The following is a 27,867-nucleotide window of genomic DNA, read 5'->3' as shown; positions in this document are numbered from 1 at the left end:
TCTGAAATTTATTTCTAATGATGTCTGTGTGCTTAAAAATAAAAGATTATTAATATGTCAAGGGGAAGTGGAAAGTGAACTGAGTTCAAAAGTGGCCCCCTTTCCAAATTTCAAGCCCACACATAACCTGTGCATGTGACCTTATTTGGAAATAGGGTCATTGCAGAGGTACTGTGACCAAGAAGATTAACACAAGGCGTTACTGGATTGAGGCTGACCCTCATCCAATGATTCATGTTCTTGTAGGAGCCAAAATTCAGACATATCAAGATAGAGAGAGAGACTTCCCTGGTGGTCCAGTGGCTAAGACTCCATGCTCCCAACGCAGGGGGCCCGGGTGTGATCCTCAGTGTTGAACTAGATTCCACATGCCCCACCTAAGGGTTTGCATGACACAACTGAAGATCCCAGAAGATCTCCCACACCACCACCAAGATTAGAGGTCCTGATGCTGCATCTAAGACTCTGTACAGTCAAATAAATAAATATTAAAAAAGAAAGTGATAAAAAAAGATACGGAGAGAATAATACCCCTATGAAGATGGAGGCAGAGTCTGTAGTGATGTATCTGCACCCCAAGGGCAGCAAGGATTGTCAGAAACCACCAGAATCTAAGAGACAAGCTCATTTTTCCAGAGCCCCCAGGAAAACTAACCCTGCCTGCACCCTACTTCAGACTTCTAGCCTCCAGAACTATGCGAGAATTCAGTTTGATGGTTTTAAGTCCCAGTATGTAGTCATTTGTCACAGCAGCCCCAGGAAACTAATCCAGGAAGTAAATGTCTACCAGTGTAGAAATCTGGCAAGAGGGGAGGCACCAGAAAAGAAAATATACTTTCTTACTGAGAAGTCTGTATTTATTGTGTTCCTTCTTCCCCTGGCCAAGAACTCTCCCAAATACTGTTTTCACTGCCATCAGGGTGTGTGACTACTGGAAGTTTTTCACATAGGGTTCTGCTCCTGTGGTTATAGCTGAAAATCACATCAGAATGGGGTGGGGAGTGACGGGAGAGGAGGGAGGCCCAAGAGAATGAGGATATATATATATATATAAATACACACACACACACGTGTGCTTAGTCGCCCAGTTGTGTCCAACTTTTTGTGACTCCATGGACTGTAGTCTGCCAGGCTCCTCTCTTTGTGGGAATTCGCTAGACAAGAATACTAGAGTGGGTTGCCAGGTACTTCTCCAGGGGATCTTTCCAACCCAGGGATCAAACCCAGGTTTCCTGCATTGCAGGCAGATTCTTTACCATCTGCGCTACCATATAGCTCAACAGGTATTTGTGATATAGCAGAAAGTAATACTGGAGAAGGCAATGGCACCCCACTCCAGTACTCTTGCCTGGAAAATCCCATGGGTGGAGGAGCCTGGTAGGTTGTAGTCCATGGAACCGTGAAGAGTCAGACACAACTGAGCGACTTCACTTTCACGCATTGGAGAAGGACATGGCAACCCACTCCAGTGTTCTTGCCTGGAGAATCCCAGAGACAGGGGAGCCTGGTGGGCTGCCATCTGTGGGGTCACACGGAGTCGGACACGACTGAAGCGACTTAGCAGCAGCAGCAGCAGAAAGTAATACAACATCATAAAGCCACTATTATGTGCACTCAGTCATGTCCTGCTCTTTGCAACCCCATGGACTATAGCCCGCCAGGCTCCTCTGTCCATGGGATTCTCCAGACAACAATACTGGAGTGGGTTGCCATTCTCTTTTTCAGGGGATCTTCCCTATCCAGAGATCAAACCCGCATCTCCTGCATTGGCAGGCAGAATCTTTACCACTGAGCCTCCTGGGAAGCCCTATACTCCAATAACAAATAAACAAAAGAGACGTAAAGATGGAAAAAGGAATGGAGCCAATAGGGACAACTCATTTCCTTTCAAGGACAGTGTTGGGGCAAGAAAGGTGGAGGGATGTTTCAAGAGCTGATTCCAAATTCAACCCAAGTTCAGCCTTTCCCAAGGATTGAGTTGGCCAAAAGATTCATTTGGGTTTTTCCATACAATGGTATGGACAATCTGAATGAACCTTTTGGCCAACCCAACAGTTGACCAGCTAGGAATGCTGCTTGCTTCCTGGAGGCTAATTCTTCCTCCAGCAGGAATCTTCCCTCCCAACCATGGCCCCAAAGAGCCTTGGAGTCCTTATAATTCCTAAATCCCTGAGCTCTCTGGGAAGCCACTTCAATGTGTGTGTGCACGTGTACAAACTCATGGACACGTTTATATATCAAGGCACACTTTCCCTTTTGGCTCTTACCCTACCAGGTTACACACTGCTTATCTTTCTCTTCTCTGTTCTTTATTTTCATTGTGTCTTCAAAGACTAAATGAAGAAGGACGTATACCCATTTTCTAACACTCAGGAGAAAAGACAAGAACAAGAGTCCAATGGCTTTCACAGTTTTGTCTGGCTGAGTCCCAGGACTACCTCCAATATTCAGGAATAAAGGCAGGGAACTACTTTTCATTCATATTCAACAGATATTTATTGGACACCTGGATGTGAGAAGCACTCTTTTCTGTTCTGAGGATAAAGCGATACAAACATAAACATGGGACTTCCATGGAGGTCCAGTGATTTTAAGACTCTGTGCTAACATGGCCAGGTAACTAAGATCCCACATTCTGTGTAGCATGGCCAAACAAACAAAAGTCTCCTTGTGGAGCTTAAATTCTAATAGAAAATAAGTTGAATAAATACAGTAGGGTTGTGCTAAGAGCTAAGGAGTAAATAAATGCAGAGACAGAGGCTTGAAAGTATACATGTAGGGTAAGGAACCAACATTGTCATCAGAGTGCCCTGAACAGGCCTCACTGAGCAAGCCCTGAAGGAAGGGAAGAAACAATGGAGTAACTGGGGAACAGTGTTCCAGCAGAGGGGTCAGCATGTGCAAAGGTCCGGAGGCAGGCGCATGGCTGGTGCAGCTGTTGAAGAGTGAGGAGGCTAATGTGGCTACAGCAGGGCTGGAAACTGAACAACAGATGAGGTCAGAGGTAAGAGCAGGCCTGATTATCCTGGACCACATAAGGCATGAAAGTGGCCTTTTCTCTGAGTGTTCTGAGGAACTTTGGGAAGATTGAACAGTGTTATGACTTAAATGGGTGTAAGACCTTTGGTGGGTCATTGATCTGAGTTTCAGTTTTCTTGCCCCTAAAATGGAAAGGCCGTGCCAAGTAAATATCTAAACTCTCTTCTAGGTGTAAAAATTGATTTTTAGACATCTAGAGAATGTTTGGTTCCCACAGAACAGATAATAAAACCATGACCTTCTGCCCATCTTCACTGCTCTCTGGTGCTTCAGAGTTGACACAGTGACCCAGCCCAGGCCTGCCAGAAAGCCTGGTTATGAGAGATGGTGCGATTATAGCAAATGGCTGGTACCTGAGTGAGTCCCCCAGGAACACATGGGGTGTCCTCAATGATACCGACATTCACCCGGCCTCATAACACCCAGCCACCTGTTCCCCGCCTCGGAAACCCAGGGCACTATCTGTACAGAACAAGGCGGCAGCCCAGGGAGATCAAATATCTGTTTGCTTCACATTAAATACAAATCTAAAAATAAGCATTTTCCTTTCTCATCATTTCGCATTACGCATGGAGAGTTCACTTTAATTTTCAAGTCCGTTTACTTCATTTCAGGGAAGTTTGGGAGCTTTGAATAGAATCCACCCTGCAGGCTTCTTGTCTGGATCAGCAAGTCTGTCTGTTTTTGGTCCCCCCTGGTACTTTTTACTCTTCTGTCCTTCCAATTGCAAAATCCCACAGCAATGCGCAACAAAGTTTCCTATTGTTTTAATATCTCTACTTCTTAGTGAAGAAACCAGGACTCTCAGGACCTTCCCCTAGCTGCTCAGAGAAGAGTCACAGCTGGCCTCTCTACTGTTGGACTCAGACCTATGTTTGCATACGTTTTGGGTTGGCTAAAACATTTGTTCAGGCTTTTCCATCAGCTTATACAGGAAAACCCGAATGACGTTTTCGGCCAACCCCAAAATAGGACTTTACCAAGCAATCTTTGTACTTCTGAATAGACCCCACAATATTACCTTAATACCCATATTACGAGCCTATCAGAACCTCTTTTAACAGTGACTGAAAGAACACCATCCCGACCAGTACAGTGTGTTATTAATGACAATTATAGTCTAAGTGTATGATAGAAGCTTCTGGAAAACCAGCAAGGAGCAAAAACTATGACTACTCTGGATTCCTACTGCCTCACTGTGAACAACAGATAATGGTTCAGAGATTTGTGACCTCCAATACTTTGTGTGTCCCCCATGCCAGCGCAGTGCCTAAAACATAACAAACACTCCAGGGTTGTCTGTTTCGTAAGCAAATGAAGGATAAGTGCAAACACCCGTGAAACTCAGCAATGGAGCCTGACCACCTTCTTTCTACACTGTTTTCATGTGACTTTGCCTGTTAGATGGATCTAGAAACCAATGTACAAAGCAGAGGGCCCCGGGTGACGGATGAGGCCACAGAGCAGGCACTGGCATCACTGAGGTCCCCAGGAGGAAGGTCACGCAACAGTTTCCACCCAAACTGGCTGGTGAGAGCTTAAGAAATTAGAGGAGAGACAATTTCCTCTTCCAGCTTATTCCCATCAGTCGCTTCACCATCTTTAGCGGTTGGGTCCAGGCAGCAAGAAGGCCTGGCCAGGCTGGCTTATGTCTCCTGTGAGCACATAGGACTCAGTCCCCCGTCTTGGGAACTGGCCTGGTCTTACCTCCGCAGCAGGAACTCCCTCAGGCGGCCGGCAGTGTAGCACAATCATGCCTTCGATAGGTACCTCCCTTCCCTGCGGGTCTTGCTCAAAGTTTTTCCGTAAATCTGCAAAGAATGGGAAAGACAAGACACTTTGCTCTGGGGCCAGGAAGATCCACATTTGCTCCAAAGATGATAAAACAGTGAGCTTAATGTCACAATCTAGGCACACACACACACACACACACACACCCCTGGTTTCAGGAGTTCCAGAATCTAAGAATCCTTTTCCTGAATATTCAAACACATTTCAAATAAGCCTTAACCAAACTATCCCTAATATTCTCTACTGATATGATGGATAGAAGATTTACTAGAAGAGCAGGAAAGAAAAACTCATTACTTCATGAGTCTTTGCTAGCATTATCTACTTAGCATCTGATAAAACACTTGGTCTAATAAATTGCCATCCACAGCTATTATGCATCTGAGGTGCACGTGATTTTATTAACTAAAGAATGCATTATTAATCTGTAACCTCTGCATTCACTTCGCCCTCTAGGGAGCTCTAGAAGATGGTAATACAGTGTGATTAGCTATTAGTCTTTTATTTGTAACCAGGGAGAAGAGGCAACATTCAACCACAACAAAATCTATAACCTATCCAATCAAATATATAATTAAAAAATCACAACGCCCTCCAGTCCAACAACAACGCTGGGCATCCATGTAGTACCTTTCATGGAAGACTCCAGGCTCTTTGCAAACAAGCTGCACCATTAACCTTTTGCACGTAGAAGGGTGACACTTGGAGGGGTTAATTGGCTTGCCAGTGGTCACAGAGAATATCAACGCCAGGGATGGGGAAGAATTTACCACGTGTCCAGACATTAGTCTGTGAGTACTCACCAGCAAATCTTTTTCAGGGGAAAGGACACACACGGGGACAGTTGAGAAAGAGAGAAAGAGTATCATTTGCATGGCTTTCCACTTAAGCACATGCTTCATTAGCAAGAGTCGGGGCTGGCCTCTACTTCTTTTGGAGGTGTCATAACAACACTTCGATAATTGAACCTCACAAGCTTATTTCTGCTGTCATTTGAAAGCCTGGGACAGTGGAGTGAAGACAGTTTGACAAGCCTTCCTCAAGACCTGCCCCTCCCTCCCAGACAATGTATTTTTCTTCAACTGAGGATCTCAAATTACAGGCTGTGGATTTATTGATTTAATTTTCTTTAGTGCTTACACTAACATGAAATATGTTCTGTGTAAAGAGCAGAGCTTCAGAATCAGTTACATCTGTATAGATGGTATAAATACATTAAACTTGCTTTTTGCAAGTCAGAAACACGCCATGAATAACAAGCCCAGCAATCCATGTATTCACTTTCTTTGGAATTTTACTCTTAATGTTTTCCTTCCCAGAGGCGACTGATGTCTTTTTTCAGCAGGGCTGTCTGTCTGGAGATCATCATGAGTGTATGTGAAGCCAAGTGTATGTGCGTCCTTACAAGGACTCACTGTAGGCAGGTGGCAGGATCTATGTTCCCGTTTCTCTGCTGTCCTCCCAAATTGTAAAGCCAAGCTTCCTTCTATTAGAGATCTGTAAATTGCCACAGCAGATCTGCAAATTGCCACAGCCTTTATGATTCAGAATTTCTGATTCCAAGTTTGAGGAAGTTCATATAATTGATAACAAAACTATGAGGGATGGGGATGTGAATAAACCCCAGAATGAAAAATCTCACATTTCCTGCACAGTTGGACCACAAATTCTCCTTTGCTCAAAAATCCCCTTTCCAGAAACGTCCCTGGTGGTCCAGTGGCTTAGAATCTGTGCTGCAATGCAGAGAATGTGGGTTCACTCCCTAGTTGGGGAACTAAGATCCCACATGCCATGGGATAACTAAGCAGGTGGGCTACAACTTCTGAGCCTGCACACCAAAACAAAAGATCTCACAGAATGCAAAGAAGATCCTATGTGCCACAACTCAGGCCTGATGCAGCCAAACAAATCAATAAATAAATTTTTAAAAAATCCACTTTCCTTATGACTAGTTTACTCATCAGGACTATAGTAAAGCCCCTTATTCATGTAGGATACATTCCAAGAACCCAGTGGGTGCCTGAAACCACAGACAGTACTAAATCCTATATATCTTTTTTTTTCCTATGCATACATCCCTATGATAAAGTTCAATTTATAAAGCAGACACAGTAAGAGATCAACATACTAAGACTAAAATAGAACAATTATAACAGTATACTGTAATAAATATTCCATGAATATAGTCTCTCTCAAAATATCTTCAGTTCATACCTTACTGGACAAATTTAGCACTTTTCCTTCTTAACTAAGCACTTCAGTGTGGTGGCTGTAACATTTTTAGTTTGAGGGGAAACAGTAAAACGAACAAGGATTTCTTTTTCCTTCTTCATTATTTCATGGAAAGAAGATTCATGCTTACCATAGATCTTAAGCTCAGCATATAATTTTTCTTCCCTTACTAAGTCCTTATTAAGAACTTTCACTTTTTCACTTAAAGAAAGCATTTTTCAGCATTTCTTTGGTATGCCTGAATTTCCAGCATCACTATCCTTATGCTTCGGGTCCATTATTAATTAAAACAAGGGTTACTTCTTTTAAAACACAAGTACTGTCATACCAAGACAGCTGATCCTATAACCAAGACGGCTACTAAGATTAACGCGCAGGACACACTGGACGAAGAGATGATTCACTTCCTGTGCAGGATGCAGCTGGATGGCAGGAGATTGCATCATGCTACTCGGAAGAGCATGTGACTTAAAACTTATGAATGGTTTATTTCTGAAATTTTCCATTTAATATTTTCAGACTAAGGTTGACTGTGGGTAACTGAAACCACAGATAAGAGAGACGACTCTGTATTGAAATGAGCCTGTTGCAGAGCGTGGGGGATTCTCACATGACACGTTGGTTTGCTAATGGAAAGAAACGGTGGTATTTTTGTGCGTAATTCTGTTCGGTTTGTTTGGTACTTTTCCCTTTTCTTTGATTGCTTTGTTTTCGAAAAGGAAGTCTTACCCATTGCTGCTACACAATGATTGCAGTTTTCACAACACCAAATAATCTGCATTCAACCCAATGAAGCACAGAAAACAGAGAGTGGGAATTTCTATTTTGTCTTATACTATTTCCATTTTGTCTTCTATTTCCTTTCTTTGCTCACTAGAAATGGAAATGGGAACAAAATGCAGAGTTTTTGGGTATTTCCACACATCAGCGAATGAGAAGAAACTAGAAGTTGTTTTTCCTCCACACTCCCACCTGCTTAAGGAACTAGCTAAGCAAATATAAAGAAAGGAAAACCCTGAGGATTTCTCTGGTGGTCCAGTGGCTAAGACTCGGTGCTCCCAAAGCAGGGGGTCCCGGGTTCAATCCCTGGTCAGGGAACTAGATCCCATGTCCCACAACTGAAAGATTTCACGTGCTGCAACAGAGACCTGGAGCAGCCAGTTAAATAAATCTTAAAAAAATAAAAAAATTAAAAAGGAAGGAAAACCCTGTGTTGACACTGGCATACAGGAAAGGGTATTGTCTACAAGCAAGAAGCCGGGAGAAATTTCTTTTTTGATCTCTTACAGTCAGGATCAGATTGAAGAAAGGACCCACGCGACGTCCTGATCTTTCCAATTGACACTGGTAATCACTGCTGAAGTTCTCCAACAAGAAGTATATATCCACTTCTAAATGCAGAGTCAGGACGAATCAAGGCAGAAGACAGAGGGTCAGGCAACAACTGTGGTGTCACAGGCATGGCGCCAACTCATCAAAGGCAGCCCATCATGCACCAGGTATCACACCAAGTAAGAAAGCCAAGTGTCAGAGTTCTGGCTTGTGCCTAACCCTGATGGCAGGGAACTCTGGTATTTTTCATTCCCAAAGAGGACAAACATACCAGACAGATTCCAGAGAGCTACTAAATATACCAAAAATTATAGAAATAAATTCTTAGACATAGAGGTAAATGATTTCAGCTCCACCTATGAGTCTCATCATAGGTCACTCAATCTAGTTTTGCTGTTTGTTTACTTGCTTAGGGTTTTTGCTTGTTTGTTTTTGATTTTGTATTTGTCTTGACCCTGCCAGGCAGCTTGCAGGATCTTAGTTCCCGATCAGGGACTGAACCCAGGCTCCTGGCAGTGAAAGAAGTAGAGTCCTAACCACTGGACGACCAGGGAATTCCTGACAACTTCTGAACTGGCAAACTAGATACTTTGATCACCTATGTGAGTTCCAAGGCTTGAAAGATTCGCAGAGAAAACTGTGTCAGTTCTAACAGTAGGAAAAGCACCCCCAGGCTTGTAAAAAAGAATTATACTACAAATGAAGGAGATAAACCATAGAACTGAAATGGTTTCCTCTAAGACTGGAAACAAGAGGCATTTCTGGAGAACTTCTAATTTAAGTTATTTAAAATCAAAAGGAAATAGTAACTGAGAATCTACAGTAGGGATTTATAAATAGGATAACATCTGAGATCAAGAAAACTGCCACTATGCATGAAAAACAAAACAAGACTGCTGAATTAGAAATATATGTCATGGAGACAGTAAACAGCACACTGAAGATGGCTGAAAATCGAACTAGTAAAACAGAAGACAGATTTGGCAGGATCCAGGCAAGAAACAGGAAGCACACAGTTGTTTTAACAGAAAATATTAATATAAAAATTGAAGGGCTACCTCATTGTGGTTTTGATTTGCATTTCTCTAATAATGAGTGATGTTGAGCATCTTTTCATGTGTTTGTTAGCCATCCGTATGTCTTCTTTGGAGAAATGTCTATTTAGTTCTTTGGCGCATTTTTTGATTGGGTCGTTTATTTTTCTGGAGTTGAGCTGCATAAGTTGCTTGTATATTTTTGAGATTAGTTGTTTGTCAGTTGCTTCATTTGCTATTATTTTCTCCCATTCCGAAGGCTGTCTTTTTACCTTGCTTATATTTTCCTTTGTTGTGCAGAAGCTTTTAATTTTAATTAGATCCCATTTGTTTATTTTTGCTTTTATTTCCAGCATTCTGGGAGGTGGATCATAGAGGATCCTGCTGTGATTTATGTCTGAGAGTGTTTTGCCTATGTTCTCCTCTAGGAGTTTTATAGTTTCTGATCTTACATTTAGATCTTTAATCCATTTTGAGTTTATTTTTGTGTGCGGTGTTAGAAAGTGATCTAGTTTCATTCTTTTACAAGTGGTTGACCAGTTTTCCCAGCACCACTTGTTAAAGAGATTGTCTTTACTCCATTGTATATTCTTGCCTCCTTTGTCAAAGATAAGGTGTCCATATGTGTGTGGATTTATCTCTGGGCTTTCTATTTTGTTCCATTGATCTATATGTCTGTCTTTGTGCCAGTACCATACTGTCTTGATGACTGTGGCTTTGTAGTAGAGCCTGAAGTCAGGCAAGTTGATTCCTCCAGTTCCATTCTTCTTTCTCAAGATTGCTTTGGCTATTCGAGGTTTTTTGTATTTCCATACAAATCTTGAAATTATTTGTTCTAGTTCTGTGAAAAATGTGCCTGGTAGCTTGATAGGGATTGCATTGAATTTGTAAATTGCTTTGGGTAGTATACTCATTTTCACTATATTGATTCTTCCAATCCATGAACATGGTATATTTCTCCACACCAGTCAGAATGGCTGCCATCCAAAAATCTGCAAGCAATAAATGCTGGAGAGGGTGTGGAGAAAAGGGAACCCTCCTACACTGTTGGTGGGAATGCAAACTAGTACAGCCACTATGGAGAACAGTGTGGAGATTCCTTAAAAAATTGCAAATAGAACTACCTTATGACCCAGCAATCCCACTTCTGGGCATACACACCGAGGAAACCAGAATTGAAAGAGACACATGTACCCCAATGTTCATCGCAGCACTGTTTATAATAGCCAGGACATGGAAACAACCTAGATGTCCATCAGCAGATGAATGGATAAGAAAGCTGTGGTACATATACACAATGGAGTATTACTCAGCCGTAAAAAAGAATTCATTTGAATCAGTTCTGATGAGATGGATGAAACTGGAGCCGATTATACAGAGTGAAGTAAGCCAGAAAGAAAAACACCAATACAGTATACTAACACATATATATGGAATTTAGGAAGATGGCAATGACGACCCTGTATGCAAGACAGGGAAAGAGACACAGATGTGTATAACGGACTTTTGGACTCAGAGGGAGAGGGAGAGGGTGGGATGATTTGGGAGAATGACATTCTAACATGTATACTATCATGTGAATTGAATCGCCAGTCTATGTCTGACGCAGGATGCAGCATGCTTGGGGCTGGTGCATGGGGATGACCCAGGAAGATGTTATGGGGAGGGTGGTGGGAGGGGGGTTCATGTTTGGGAATGCATGTAAGAATTAAAGATTTTAAAATTTTAAAAAATAAAAAACTAAAATATTTTATCTTAAAAAAAAATAAAAATAAAAGGCTACCAACAATAATCTCAAAAAAAAAAATTGAAGGGCTAAATAGGCAAAAGGGGAACTCCTAGGAGCTGTTCCCATCCCAGGGATGGGGGGTGAGGGAACCAAAGGAAGACACTGAGGTTAGAGAACTTTGAAGCTTAGAGAGGGCTCTGCTCTCCAAGGAGAGGGCACAGCATGCTGGCACCTCAGGAGCTTGCAAGAGGGACCCAGGACTTAAGACCTAGACCTCGGAAGAAGGGCTGGTGGTGCTGGCTTCTCTTGGAGGAGAGGCAGGGATGGGGTGCAGCAGATAAAAAAGCTGGATCTGGAATTACTTTAACTGGGAACCAAGAAGCTGCTGACACTTCTGTATAGAAATTCTGCTGGGATGATGTTGACAGAGATAGAAAATAAACAGAGAGAAGTAGCCTTCCCGTCCTCTTTCACTCTGCAGTCTTCTCTGGCGTCCCCTATTGGTGAAACCTTCAGGGAGCTAGGTTCTGGCAAGGGAGTCCTAGCCCTAGCTTCACAAAATACAAACCATTCATTTTAGAGAGGGCAGTAGCTTAGTATCCAGCAGATCCTAGTTAAAAAAATGTTCTCCAGAAGAACTCTAATAATTACATATTCTATCTCTGTTTTCCTCACTCGATCATCAGTTCAATGAGTATGGGCTTTATGTCTGACATATTCGATGGCACCCCACTCCAGTACTCCTGCCTGGAAAATCCCAGGGACGGAAAAGCCTGGTGGGCTGCAGTCCATGGGGTCGCTAGGAGTCGGACACGACTGAGCGACTTCACTTTCACTTTTCACTTTCATGCACTGGAGAAGGAAATGGCAACCAACTCCAGTGTTCTTGCCTGGAGAATCCCAGGGACGGGGGAGCCTGGCGGGCTGCCGTCTCTGGGGTCGCACAGAGTCGGACACGACTGAAGTGATTTAGCAGTAGCAGTGTTCTGTTCTTATAGTCCCAGAGCCTTCTGATATAGGAAAGGTTCTTAGTTCAATAAACATAAGTTGAACACATGAGCTAGGAGGAAACGACAAAATGATAAATGAGTTTCCCAGAAAAAGGATGAAATAAACAACAACAAAAAAATGTTGAGTTAGAGAAATACAATTTAAATACAATAGATCAGAAGGAGACAGTAAGTGTAAAGAAAATGAATGATAATTAAATTAATAATGATAAAATTCAGTTTTCTCTGAGTTGAGAAAAAACTTAAGTTTGCAAAAGAGCTCACTGGATACAAGGCAAAATAATTTGGAAAAGAAACACTGTTCTAGGTATATTATAGTTGAAATTTTAAACAAAATTTCTAAAACTGTAAAAAATAATTTTACAAGTATTTTACAATAAATAAACAGAAGTAACCAAAATTTTCATAAAGAGTTAGCATTGTTAAAATGTCTTTTCTCCAAAGCCATCTTAGATTCAGTGCAATCCCTATGAAAATCCCACTGTCATTTTCATGGGAAAAGAGAAGAAATTCTAAATTTAGCATGGAATTACAAGAGACACTTAAGAGCCAAAACAATCTTGAGAAAAAAGAACAAAGCTGGAGGCATGACATTTCCTGATTTCATACTACACCACAAAGCATCAGTCACCAGAACAGTATGGTATGGGTATAAAAGCAGGGAAATAGATGAATGAAATAGAATCGAGAGTCCAGAAATAAACCTTCATATATATGGCTAACTAATATTTGAAACGAGATACAAATGTACCAAATGGGAAAAAGACAGTCTCTTCCCTAGTGGTGCAGGAAAATTTGGATATATGCAAATAAAACAGAATGAAATGTGCAAGAGAACCCTTCCCTTATATCACACACGCAAGTTAACTTGAAATGGATCAAAGACTTATACATAAAAACCTGAAACTGTGAAACTCCTATAGGAAAACAAAGGGGAAAAAAAAAAAAACTCCTTAACAACATTTTTGTATATGACAACAAAATCACAAGCAACAACAATGACTATATAAAATTAACAGACTATGTGCAGCAAAAGAAACGATCAACATGAAAGGCAACCTGAGGAATGAGAGAAAATATTTTCAAACTATATATTTGATAGGGTATTATATCCAAAATATATAAGGAACTCATTCAACTCAATAGTAAAAACAAAATAATCCAATCCAAATAAAAAGTGAGCAAAGGACCCAAACAGACATTTTTCCAAAGAAGATGTACAAATGGCCAGTGGGTACATGACAAGGTGTTCAACATCACTAACCAGAGAAATGCAAAAATCAAATCCACCTCACTTCTATCAGAATGGCCAATATCAACCCTTGTTAGGGGCTAATGCAGCTGATGACTTTCAGCTGAAGCCAGCATTTATTTACCGTTCTGAAAATCCAACGGCCCTAAAGAAGGATGCTAAATTTACTCTGCCTAAGTTCTATAACAGAACAACAAAGCCTGGATAATAACTCATCTGCCTAAAACCTGATGTGCTGACTATTTTAAGCTCATTGTTGAGATTTCATTGACAATGTATATGGTCATCCAAGAGTTCTAATGGAGATGCACAATATTAATACTGTTTTCATGCCTTCAATAAAGCAAAGCACACTGAAATGAGGTATGCCTGTGTCTGGTTGAATTGTTGGTCTGCCACTTACTAGCACCTTGACTTGATAAGTAACTTTATTTCTCTTTGCCTCAGATTCCTCATCTGGAAAATGAACATACTAATTTCTATTACATATAGTTGGGTCTGAATTAAATGCTAATATGTACAAAATCCTTCTAAGTGCACTGGGTGCATCAGTTCAGTTCAGTTCAGTCGCTCAGTCGTGTCCGACTCTTTGCGACCCCATGAATCACAACATGCCAGGCCTCCCTGTCCATCACCAACAGGACTTAATTAAGGTCACATCTATTATTATATCCTATTATAAAGCCAGGATTATTAAAAGGTCTTGTCATTAATCAATATACAAATTGTTTATAAACTACAACCCTTTTCAAAGGCACTCAAATAAAAACATGTTAGCATATGATATATACTAAATATTATATACTTATATGAGTGAGTGAGTGAGTGAAGTCGTGTCCGACTCTTTGTGACACCATGGACTGTAGCCTAACCAGGTTCCTCCGTCCATGGGATTTTCCAGGCAAGAATACTGGAGTGGGTTGCCATTTCCTTCTCCAGGAGATCTTCCCCACCCAGGGATTGGACCTAGGTCTCCCGCATTGTAGGCAGATGCTTTACTGCCTGAACCACCAGGGAAGATCCTCATATTGATATACAATGTACAAATTAGGATGGCTATTTGGATAAAAAGATAAAGTGAGATCTATGTCTTATTTCATATCAAAATAAATCCCATCTTAATAAAAATATTATCTACAAAGCCACAGCAGTAATAAAATACTTATTGGATCTTAAGTTAGGAAAGCCTTTTCTAAACCCAAAATTGGAGGAATACCACCTTAGGAAATGATCAGCAGATACTGTTTTGTCAAAACTGAAAAATGTTTTTACCTAAAACACTATAAGAAAAATTATAGGCAGAGGTTTAACAGTCTTAATATATTATAAAGGGCACTTTTGGAACAAAGTGAGAAGGATAAATACCCTAAAATAAAATGTCAAAGGGGCATGAAAACATAACTTACAAAAGGACACAAATGACTAATAAAAGATATTTAGAAGTGTCAATATCACTAATTGTTACTGAAATACTAATGTTAAAAGCGTCAGTATGTCTCTTTACTCTTCCAAACAGCCTCTGTTTTGTTTGTTTCTTTGTTTTAAAGGATAGTTTCCAGTTTTAGAAAGAGTATAGAGAACTGAATGAAAAGAACCTCTTGAAAGTGAAAGAGGAAAGCGAAAAAGTTGGCTTAAAACTCAACATTCAGAAAACTAAGATCATGGCATCTAGTCCCATCACTTCATGGTAAACAGATGGGGAAACAATGGGAACAATGACAGACTTTATATTTTGGACTCCAAAATCACTGCAGATGGTGACCGCGGCCACGAAATTAAAAGACGCTTACACCTTGGAAGGAAAGTTATGATCAACCTCAACAGCATATTAAACAGCAGAGACATTACTTGGCCAACAAAGGTCTGTCTAGTCAAGGCTATGGTTTTTCCAGTAGTCATATATGGATGTGAGAGTTGGACACTAAAGAAAGCTGAGTGCTGAAGAATTATTGATGCTTTTGAACTGTGGTGTTGGAAAAGACTCTTGAGAGTCCCTCGGTCTGCAAGAAGATCCAACCAGTCCATCCTAAAGGAATTCAGTCCTGAATGTTCACTGGAAGGACTGATGCTGAAGCTGAAACTCCCAACACTTTGGCCCCCTGATGCGAAGAACTGACTCACAGGAAAAGACCCTGATGCTGGGAAAGATTGAAGGCAGGAGGAGAAGTGGATAACAGAGGATGAAATGAGTGGATAGCATCACCAACTTGATGGACATGAGTTTGAGCAAGCTCCGGGAGTTGGTGATGGACAGGGAAGCCTGCCGTGCTGAGGTCCATGGGGTTACAGAGTCGGACATGACTGAGCGGCTGAACTGACTGACTGAGAGAACTGAACAGGCTTAAACATTTCTGCTGATGCTGCTAAGTTGCTTCAGTCGTGTCCGATTCTGTGCGACCCCATAGATGGCAGCCCACCAGGCTTCCCCATCCCTGGGATTCTCCAGGCAAGAACACTGGAGTGGGTTGCCATTTCCTTCTCCAATGCATGAAAGTGAAAAGTGAAAGTGAAGGCGCTCAGTTGTGTCTGACTCTTTGCGACCCCCCGGACTGCAGCCCACCAGGCTCCTCCGTCCATGGGATTTTCTAGGCAAGAGTACTGGAGTGCGGTGCCACTGCCTTCTCCGTAAACATTGCTAAAAAGAAATGAAAGTGGTTAAACATGAAACCTATAATATGTACCAAATGTCCTTACAAGTTAATTCAGGAGTTCACTATCTAATAAATTAATACTGGTATATTCATAAAACCAAATATTGTTTGGCAATAAAAATAAACAAAGGATGGGTACATGCTACAATGTAGAGGAATCTTGAAAACACAATGCTAAATGAAAAAAATGAGTTAGAAAAGACCATATATTGTATGATTCCATTTATTAAATGAAAAAATGTCCAAAATAGGTAAATACATATAGTGAGAAAGTTGATAAGCATTTAATTAGGGCTGCAGGGAGGTGGGGGGAAGGGCTGGGAATGCTTCTGTTTCATGATGTGATAAGTATTCTCAGCTGGATTCTGGTAATAATCGCACAGGGCATCCCTGGTGGCTCAGTGGTAAAGAATCCGCCTGCCAATGCAGGAGATGTGGGTTCAATCCCTGGTCTAGGAAGATCCCTTGGAGATAAAAATGGCAACCCACTCCAGTATTCTTGGTTGGAAAACCCACTGATAGAGGAGCCTGGTGGGCTATAGTCTGCAGAGTGACAAAAATTGGACACTACTTAGCAACTAAACAACAATGATGATCACACAATTCTGAGAGCAAACTAAACACTATCAAATTGAATGCTTTAAATAGATGAATTAATTGCCAAGTCATATGGATTAAGTCTCAGTAGAGCTATTATTAAAAAGAGTTCATTTATATGATTCAGTAATTCTACTACTAAAATTTTCTAAGAAAACTATTAAAGAGCTATATAGAAAAATGTAGCATAGTGATATTCTTCAAATCATCATTTCCAATGCTGAATGACTGCTAATAATCTAAATATTTAATCATATGGGAATGGTTAATATCTTTTTGTGCATTCATATAATGTAATACTATACCAACTCAAAAAAAAAGCTCAAAGGACATTTTAAATTACAAGTAAATGTTTGAATAAATAACTAAGTAAGATAAAATGGTATTCAGTGAATGATCTCTTTTATCTATTTTTTAATATATAAGGATGGTACTCCTCCAAATGTAAAAATTATCTTTTTATAGAATGCGTTTATATTCAAATGAAAGTAGGTACATTTGCTTTAGAAACTTGTTTCGGTGGGTAGCCCTTCTCTCAATTTGCCTTCAGGTTTTCCATAAATGTGTAACAGCCTCATTCAGAATTCACTTCCACTGTTGGTCACGGACAGACACTATGCCAGGCAGCAGGGGGACATTACTGAACTTGACGCAGACCATTCCAGCCTTCCTACAGCATACACTCCAGCAGGGAGGATAGATACTAAACAAGCCTCATGGCTCTGTAATAAAGATTCTGCCTGCAATGCAGGAGCCGCAGGTTTGATCCCTAGGTCGGGAAGATTCCCTGGAGAAGGAAATGGCAACCCACTCCAGTATTCTTGCCTGGAGAATCCCATGGACAGAGGAGCCTGGTGAGCTACAGTCTGTAGGGTCACAAAGATTCAGACATGACTGAAGCAACTTAGCATGCACTCAAGACGTACAGGGATGAGCGTTGAAATAGAGAAGTAGAAAGTTCCATAAAACTGTATTATAGTAGGACATACCTTAATCATTAGAGGAAAGTTTTTCAAAGAAAGGTATGGGTAGGAAGAGGCAGAGCATCTCACAGGCCTCCACCAGACACACTATACCTCATTTACTATTTCCATCAGGCTTTTACTGGCTTAAAACATTGTTTTACATATACATGCTCTCTGGTTTCTTTCTTGCAAGTCTCTGCAAAATGCCTGCGTAGCTACCTCTCTCCCCAGAAGTTAGCACATCCAGAAGTTAGTGTTAGAAGGACACTCTTCTATTAGACCTGGTCTTCGATCTATAATATATTGAGAGGGTAGAATATAAATAGGTTTCTACCTTCTGATCTCATTGATACTCACATCATCTATGGAAAGAAAAAATAATAATTTTCCCATTATTTTGTAGAAGGGAACTGAACCAAGCTGCAGACACACACACACACATCAAGATTAAAGATTTAAAGATGTTTAAATAGCAACTGGTATGGGATTACTATATATGTCATAGGAAAAGCCCTAAAGAGAAATCACTCAGCATTTCAAAGATTTGCTACCGGATAATTATGGGAATATTCATTATACTCTTCATCTGTTTCTGCATTTTCTAAAATTTTCTGTGATGAATGTGGATTTCTTTTACAGCCAGAAAAAAAAAAGATAATGTCCAAAAAAAGCCCCTCTTTCCTACAAGTTGTCAAAAGATTCTTTAAACTAGACCAAACTGAATCAGAAGCCAGGGAAGAAGTACATTTTGTTTCATTTTATTTTACCAAGTTTCACTCCTACGACATCTATTAAAGAAGGAAGCAAGAAGGACTATATTTTTCAGTCCTTAGTACATGCTGAGATAGTCATCCTAATGTGATTTTACTTATGGAAATCTCTGCAGATAAAAAGAGCTTTCATCTGTCTGGTTCATTGCCTCCCTTCAGTACCTAGGAGGGTATACAGTGGTCACTAAATAAATATTTGCTGAATGGATAAATCGATCAGTGAGCTTCCATGTCAACTCATTTAATGATTACTATATACTAATATACCACATACGTCTCCAGTAGATAAATGTACTGCAATGCTGTTAAAGCAATGCTTGTTCATTCTCATCTTCATAGCTCGTGTGAAGGATACTAGCAAACATCAGTGCTGATCAATCTGGAGCATCACTCTGCGTCTGCTGCCCGTTCACCCTGTCTCCTGTTCAGTTCCTCAGCAGAATGCCAACAAGGCACACGGCGACTGGAATCAGAGCAGGGAAGAGGAGCAAGAGGTGATGAAGCAGGTATTTGGCTAACCTGTAAATCATACAGTCAGCCATGAGATCAACCAGGCAGCAGTACTTGCCAATAAGTGGTGCATCTGGGGCCAGGCCACGGGAAGCAGCCGCCTCCCTTTCCTCACCTTCTGCCCTGTTTGGCCTTTTTCTCATTTTCCTTTCATGCTCCTATGTTGGAAAAGTCACTGTAGCACGGAAAAATCAATAAAAATTCAATTCCGAATAATAGTTCTTTGCGGCTCAGAAACACCAGGGAGTTATCGGCTCATTCAATGTTCTGGCAGTTAATGCAATGAAATAAAAATAATTTACTCATTCAAACCAAATCAGCCAGTGAAAAATCATAGTTTTTTTTTTTTTTAATAGTCATAGTCATTTGTTAAGATTGCAGGAGGGTGGTACAAAGTCCCATTAGTGCCCAAATACACTGGCATTCCAATCAGCATCACATCTTTCCCACCCATATTTTACTAAAGGGACAACAAACCACATTTGTCATACATAAAAGGAATTTGTAACTTAGCCAAATACAGATCCTTTGTTGTAAAAAAAGGGCCGGTTCACATGCAAAACAGATGGATGCCAGCAAAAGGAAAGTCAAGGCTTGGTGCCCTCAATACTCCAGCCCCTGACGGTTATGACCTGAGAAGTCAGTTCCTAACTCCAGGTCCCAAAGGAAGCACAGAAAAGGCTTCCTGTCAGGTCATTTCTTTCTTTGGTGATAATCTCCTTGTATTTTGGTACATTTACAGATGCTTCTCTTGCCAGCCTGGCTTAAACTCTCTGGCTTACTTACATCTATGAATTCTGTCCATCCTTGACACAATAATCCATGTTGATGCCAAGCGGCTTCTCGCTGTCATTTCATGCCCTGGCTGTGAATTGTCTAGTTCTGACGTTGCAGTCTTTGTGAAGGACAGCCAGCCCTCAAGGACAATTCCACATGTAGATTTCTCTGTCCTAAGATTTCTGAAAAGTGTTGCCTTAACTTATTCTTTGGTCGCTAAGTCACATACAACACATTTGGAACCCATGGACGATAGCTCCCCCAGGCTCCTCTGTCCATGGGATTTCCCAGGCGAGAACACTTGAGTCGGTTGCCATTTTCTTCTTCAGAGGATCTTCCTGACTCAGGGACTGAACCTGCGTCTCCAACATTGGCAGGCAGGATTCTTTACCACTGAGCCACCAGGAAAGCCCACAACCTTAACTATTGCTGAGTAAATCTGGCAGCAAGAGGGAAGGAGGGACAGCTTAGATGAAAGCTGGATTGTGTGAATCTTTCCATGTTCCCTCTGATCCTACCTTGGTGCTGTGTAATGCACAGGGTCTGTTTATTGGGACATCCAGGGGTTTGGATGATGCCAGGGGTCCTGTTGTGCAGAGGCTACTCAAGACTGCTTTTCTGAGCCACAGAATAACACTGGGGCTCCGTTGGCTCCCCTGTGCTCTGCAGTTCCTCTGCCGTTAAATTGCCGTTGTCAATAAATCGTTTTATAACTAGCACGGTGTGTCATTATCCCTTTCACAACAAGTAGCATAGTTTGTCAGGCAACAGTGGTGTTGGAAGGCAGCATCCTGCAGCAGGGACACATTATGGTGAGAAGAAACAGCTGCAGTTTCACAAAACGCTTTGAGTACTAATTTAACCTGCTCTCTATTGAGCCATTCCCAACTCAACACATTCCATTGTATTTGGCTTCTTTTGTTTACAAGGACACACAAACATCCATTCAGATTCCATCACAATTTGAGGATTAACTGAATATGAGGAAGACTCAGTGTTGAGTCCAAGACTCCCTGGAAACCAAGAAAGACAGCACACCAGGCTTGGAGGACAGAATACGGATCACAAAGTAAGCAGATAAACAGACTGGAATAGGGCCAAGCAAGGGGGTAAAAAGAGTCAGTGCAATTCTGTTAACAGGGTTATTTCATACTCCTTTTAGCACAGATGTTGTGTCCCTCCTAACCAACTGCTTTTCATTCTTTTTAATATTAATTTGTTTTTAGCTGCATCCGGTCTTGGTCGCATCATGCAGGTCCTTCTGTTGCAGTGCACGGGCTCAGCAGTTTTGGCACGCGGGCAGAGTTGCCCTGCAGCATGTGGGATCTTAGTTCCCTGATCAGGCATTGAACCTGAGTCCCCTGCATCGTAAGGCACCAGGGAAGTCCCTCTGTTCTATCTTAATGGCCTCTGCTTATCTGTTAATTGTATTTACTCATGTCTTGGCTTGCCTGGTGGCTCAGATGGTAAAGAATTCACTTGCAATGCAGAAGGCTTGGGTTCGATCCATGAGTCAGAAGATCCCCTGGAGAAGGGAGGGCAACCCATTCCAGTATTCTTGCCTTCGGACAAGAACCCCATGGACAGAGGAGTCTGGCGGGCTACAGTCCATAGGGTCACAAAGAGTCAGACACGACTGAACGGTTTCCACTTTCACTTCACTTTCTGGCATTTCAGGATCACGACTGCCTGCTTCTTTACCTGTTATTGTTCCCTTTCTGGTGCCTCTATCAACTCCCGATTCTCTTTGAGGATCAAGTCAAATTCAGAAGAGCCAGAATCCACAAGTACACAATCACTTTACCCTTCTTGAGTAAGTCTCTCGTTCTGAGTCTACTCACAGCAGCTAGCCTGCCCAGGTGTGCATTCCTGGTCCAGGGGACACGGCAGTGGACTTAAGTGCTACGCAGCGTAGCCATCTACGCTTAAGAAGGCTTCAGAACCACTCCTCTTAGCAGGACTATAGGTGGGGACTCCACAAGGCAATTATCGCTGTGGAAAATGTCAGAGGTTTGCTTTATCTCCAGGTTCCATAAAAGGTGACTTCTGTGTATTGATTATATTGATTTGGGCTATGTCAATACCCAAAGGACAGCCGAAGCAAGACCTAAATAGCACATCTGAACAAAAGTTATCAGGTGAAAACAGGAATTCTCTGTTTCTTAGTTTTCAAGGTATTAAATCAAATTAAAACAAAGTTAATACCTCATATTCTGTATCTTTACATCACGTTCTGCTGATACCTATGGGGACAAAATACTGGTAAGTTCCACCTTCTTTCTTTTTGAGAATACTATTGTCCTCCTGGTGGTTCTAATGGGAAAACTGAGCTTTAGGTGAATGCAGGAATAGCCACTGAAACAAGTGCTTTTTATAAAAATTGAAGCATGGTTGATTTACAATGTCATGTTAATTTCTGCTAGACAGCAAGGTGTTTCAGTTACAGATACATACATATATATATATATATATATATATATATATGTGTGTGTGTGTGTGTATATGTATATACACTTAAAGAAATTATTTTCCATTAGGGTATATCACAGGATATTGAATATAGTTGCCTGTGCTATATATATAGTAAGACCTTGTTGTTTATCCTATATATAATGGTTTAAATCTGCTAACCCCAATCTTCCAAACCGTCTTTCCCCCACCTGCTTCCCTTTAGCAACCACAAGTCTTGAACAAAAGTGCTTTTGATGGAGAAAAAAGCAATGGGGGCCACTGACTAGACTCGTCTGCTCAGTTCTCAAGAAGTAGATAGCAAAGTGGCACTCCTTGTCCTTCTATAGACAGGATTCACCAGCTGTAGTGCTGCCTAAAACTCTCGTCCCCTACAAGCAGCACTAGAGCTTATCTTCAGCCCAGCATCCTGATAAGCGCATGAACACCAAACAAACTCCAAGGTCGATGGGACAGAGTTTTAAGAATAACTCACAACAGAAGAATTGTTCCTGACTTTCCTGGGTGCCCTCCTAGCCCTCCCCCAGAAATGAGAAGGCTATGAACTAGCAGAGTTTAAGATGACATGACTTAAAAAGAACCTAATGCTTTCAATACTCACCATCTCATTGTAATTCAGTACCAGTACTACAGAGAGATGGAGAGGCAGGGGGCCAAAAAGAAGGGAGAAATAAAAAAGAAAACGCCAACCTAGCAGCAAGAAGAAATACATTTTTTATCCTGCATTTTTAGCATTTTGATTCTCCCTTTTCCCTAGTTCTCCCTGAGGCCTGGAAGGTCAATCAGGACAAGATGTGGCCATGTGTCTTAAGCCTGTAAATGCTGCAATAAGCCACTAACTAGCTAGCACTATGCTTTCTACTCAGGCCAAGTGAGTGGAAGAAATGAGAGTGGCGTTTTGCCTGACCTTAAATAAATCTTGCCCAAATAGGAAGGATCCAAGAGATCGCTCCAGCCAGATGCTGTTCACTTTGTTGGTAGCAAGCTCTATATTTCACATTAAGTCTTACAGAGAGACTAACCAATAATGCAGACAGAACTAAGAACTAACTACTCAGAGGTCTGGAGCACTCTTGCCAGGAAAATGGAATGACAGTGGCTCTGAAGTAGTGACAACTAGGGGTACTTGAGTAATAAAAGAAGTCACCAGGGCTGACGCAGGGAAGGAGAGCATTTTGGGGCAAGGCAAGATAAGAGGAGGCTAGCTATTCCCATGGGGCCAGTATCATGGAACTTGGAAATCCAATGGGAAAAGTTCAGCCAAGGGAAGAACATGATATGACTTGTATGTTTTGTTGTTTAAGTAATTTTTCTGGCTGCTGTGTGGAGAATGGCTTTTAGTATGGCAAGAAAGTGAGCAGTGAGATTATTGCAGTAAAGAAATAACCAGATGGGGGGAAGTGGGCAAATTCAGGATGTGCTGTGGACACAGATGGGGCGGGATTTGTTGCTGGATGGGACGTGACTGAAGGAAACGGAAGAGTCAAGGATGACACCCAGGTCTTGCCATGAGCCCTGAGGCACCATTACTGAACTGGAAAATTTGGGGAGAAACAGGTTTGCAGCAGCGCTGATGGGGTGAAAACCAAGAGAGTTTTCTCTGGGACATATTATGTTGAGATGCTGACTAGATATTTGAGTGAATGTATCAGGGAGGCACTGAACAAAGTCATCAGAAGATGAGGTGCAAGGTCAGGGCCGAGGAAAACCAATGTATCAACAGACACTCAACTGTGTGGTGGCTCAGCTGGTAAAGAATCTCCCTGCAATGCAGGAGGTGTGGGTTTGATCCCTGAGTGGGGAAGATCTCCTAGAGAAGGAAATGGTGGCCCATTCCATTATTCTTGTCTGGGAAATCCCATGGATAGAGGAGCATGGTGGGCTACCATCCATGGGGTTGCATAAGAATCAGATGCAACTAAGTGTAAACAACAGACAGATAGCACTGGTGCTATGGAGTGAGAGATTTCACCTAGGGAAAACCTGTGGGCGAAGGAGAGACTTAAGGGTATTACCATACTTAGAAATGGGAAGAGAAGGAGGAATCTGCAAAGAAAACTTGACTTGTGGACAGTGGGAAGACAGCAAAATCAAAAAAGCATTCCTGGACCTTACTCCTAGACGTTATGATTCAACAGATCTTGAACAAAGCCCAGTAACCTTATTTATTTATTTTTTTTAAGATCTCCCTGTATGCTTCTCCTTGTAGGCTGCAAGTTTTAGGAGACACTCGACTAGAGGACAAAGCTGGGTAGTTGATACCAGAACTCAAACCCAGCTCTTATGACCTGTTAAAATGAGCTTGTCTAAATGTCATGCTTGTATTAGGACCCATCAAATGGTTAAGCCCAGCTAGCGCTCTAGATTTTTCATCTGAAGTCAAAATTTTGGACAGGGGCATCCATACCATCTGCATTTTCTCATCTTCCACTGATTCCTGGGCCGAGGAGTATCTCCTGTCACCCTCATAACACTGCTTTGTCCTGTGTCAATGGAAGCAAATAAACTGACCCCTCCTATGTCTTACTTTAATCTGGTGATCACACTGACTCCACGAGTCATTTCTTCCTTCATCAACATCTCCACTCTTCCTTTGATACTGAAACTCCAACTAAAATTTTTAATTTATCTACTTAAAAATAACTGTAATATATAATGGAACTATGTGCAGTTTTGCTCTGTAATTTCCCAAGTCTCCTGTAAATGTGCAATCATACTTTCATAATTAAAAAAAAAAAAAGAAAAATCTCCACTCTTGGATTTCTCAGTGCCTCGTCATTTTTTTCCTTCTCTGTTTCCTCTCTGGCTCCCCTCTGTTCACTCCTTAACCACGTACAGAATTCTACCCATGGTCCACTGTTCTTTCTCTTCCACAGCACTTGGGGATTTTGGGAGGAGGATGGAAAATGTGTAGTATGGGAACCACTGAGAACTAAAATACCGCTTGCCTATCAGTAAACAAAGGGTGTTACAGCCACCAAACCACACATCACAGCTGCCTGAATTGTGAGCCCTGAGGGCATTCAGGATGGAAACGAAGGGCTGCCAATGCCAAGCCCATCTCACAGCAACCACGGCAGCCACCCTCAGCAGTGCACTTGAGGAATCTATGGATGAGAAAGCACAGGACACTGGCCCCAGAGAGCTGAGGAGCATATCAAAGGAATGGTTTCAATGACCCCAGACTCTTGTATCTTCCCATACGCAGAAAGGGCTTCCCTCCTGGCTCAAATGGAAGAGAATCCGTCTGCAACGCAGGAGACCTGGGTTCGATCCATATGTCAGGAAGATCCCCTCGAGAGGGGAATGGCTACCCACTTCAGTATTGTCTGGAGAATCCCATGGACAGAGGAGCCTGGTGGGCTACAGTCTGTGGGGTGGCAAAGAGTTGGACACAACTGAGAATCTAACATTTTCACTTTTCATACAGAGAAAAGCACTAAATTCCTTAACTTGAAATACTGGGATTTCTTTTTTATTTTTTTTTAATTTTCAATTAGAGGCTAATTACTTACAATATTGTATTGGTTTCTGCCATATATCAACATGAGTCAGCCATAATATACCCCTTCCTCTAGAACCTTCCTCCTACCTCCCTGAGGTTTTCTTTTGGCTAACAATAATCCTAAAATCATGGCATCTGGTCCCATCACTTCATGGCAAATGGGGAAACAGTGGAAACAATGGCTGACTATATTTTGAGGGGCTTCAAAATCACTGCAGATGGTGATTGCAGCCATGAAATTAAAAGATGCTTACTCCTTGGAAGAAAAGTTATGACCAACCTAGATAGCATATTCAAAAGCAGAGACATTACTTTGTCAACAAAGGTCCATCTACTCAAGGCTATGGTTTTTCCAGTAGCTATGTATGGATGTGAGAGTTGGACTATAAAGAAAGCTGAGCACAGAAGAATTGATGCTTTTGAACTGTGGTGTTGGAGAAGACTCTTGAGAGTCCCTTGGACTGCAAGGAGATCCAACCAGTCCATTCTGAAGGAGATCAGTCCTGGCTGTTCATTGGAAGGACTGATGCTCAAGCTGAAACTCCAATACTTTGGCCACCTCATGAGAAGTGTTGACTCATTGGAAAAGACCCTGATGCTGGGAGGGATTGGGAGCAGGAGGAGAAGGGGACGACAGAGGATGAGGTGGCTGGATGGCATCACCGACTCGATGGACATGAGTTTGAATGAACTCCGGGAGTTGGTGATGGACAGGGAGGCCTGGTGTGCTGCAGTCTGTGGGGTTGCAATGATTCAGAGACAACTGAGCAACCGAACTGAACCGAATCCTTTGATATTCTGATTACCTGGTATTTTGTTGCAAAAACTTTTATATATCCTGGCTTCTCCCCTTGTCTCTTCAGAATAGTTTTATGAGCATTATCTGCGATGCTGTGCCCTGGGCTCAAAGTCCTAAAAAGTTCCTGCCAAACAAAACATAACTCAACTTTTAGGTTGTGCATCTTTCTTAGTCAACATCATATAAGACTGTTTTATTTTGATGTGGCTATTTTTTAAAGTCCGTACTGAACTGGTTACACTAGACTACTAGGGAAGCCCAACTCACACCATCTTAAGTATTTCAGAGAAACACCTGTTCCTCCTATCTTTCTGATGGACAAGGTCATTACTACCCTAAAGACCAACTACTTGCCAAATTCAAATGTTTGAGGCTGATCCCTGGGCTTCAGGCTCATAACCCAAACTGCTTGATAAAGACAGTTCATTGAACATTCCATGGGTTCAGTTCCATTCAGTCACTCCGACTCTTTGCAACCCCACAGATTATAGCATGCCAGGCTTCCTTGTCCATCACCACCTCCTGGAGCCTACTGAAACTCATGTCCATTGTGTTGGTCATGCCATCCAACTATCTCATCCTATGTCATCCGTTTCTCCTCAGTCTTTCTGCCTTCAATCTTTCCCAGCATCAAGGTATTTTTCAATGAGTCAGTTCTTCACATCAGGTGGCCAAAGTATTGGAATTTCAGCTTCAACATCAGTCCTTCCAATGAATATTCAGGACTGATTTCCTTTCAAATGGACTGGTTCATCCTATATTCCATGGGTATATTCAGTGTGTATATATTCCATGGGTTCAGTTCAGTTGCTCAGTCGTGTCCGACTCTTTGCGACCCCATGAATCGCAGCTTACCAGGCCTCCCTGTCCATTACCAACTCCTGGAGTTCACCCAAACTCATGTGATGGTATAACTGTGTGGCTACTGGTTATAGTTTAGATGATCATTAGATACTTTTGAAATATTAGAAATAAAAAATAGAAATAAGAGAATACTGAAGTATTATAGTACTATTATCAGTTCAGTTCAGTTTGGTCACTCAGTCGTGTTCAACTCTTTGCAACCCCTTGAATCATAGCACACCAGGCATTCCTGTCCATCACCAACTCCCGGAGTTCACTCAGACTCACGTCCGTTGAGTCAGGGATGCCATCCAGCCATCTCATCCTCGGTTGTCCCCTTCTCCTCCTGCCCCCAATCCCTCCCAGCATCAGGGTCTTTTCCAGTGAGTCAACTCTTTGCATGAGGTGGCCAAAGTACTGGAGTTTCAGCTTCAGCATCATTTCCTCTGAAGAAATCCCAGAGCTGATCTCCTTCAAAATGGACTGGTTGGATCTCCTTGCAGTCCAAAGGACTCTCAAGAGTCTTCTCCAACACCACAGTTCAAAAGCATCAATTCTTCGG

At 41.8% G+C, this 27,867-nt stretch overlaps 1 protein-coding gene across 1 annotated transcript in view; it reads right to left on the bottom strand.

Annotated features, from left to right (window-relative positions):
• Positions 1-27,867, bottom strand: part of UNC5D (unc-5 netrin receptor D) — a 647,189-nt gene that overhangs the window by 224,335 nt on the left and 394,987 nt on the right. Inside the window, exon 4 of the mRNA XM_069572893.1 lies at positions 4,747-4,850. Coding sequence (XP_069428994.1) covers positions 4,747-4,850 — 104 coding nt within the window. The remainder of the gene's footprint in view (positions 1-4,746; positions 4,851-27,867) is intronic.

The sequence above is a fragment of the Ovis canadensis genome, chromosome 26 (genome assembly GCF_042477335.2).
Source record: "Ovis canadensis isolate MfBH-ARS-UI-01 breed Bighorn chromosome 26, ARS-UI_OviCan_v2, whole genome shotgun sequence".
NCBI lineage: Eukaryota > Metazoa > Chordata > Mammalia > Artiodactyla > Bovidae > Ovis > Ovis canadensis.
The sequence above is the reverse complement of the archived record's forward strand: the minus strand, read 5'-3'. Positions and strand labels throughout refer to the sequence as shown.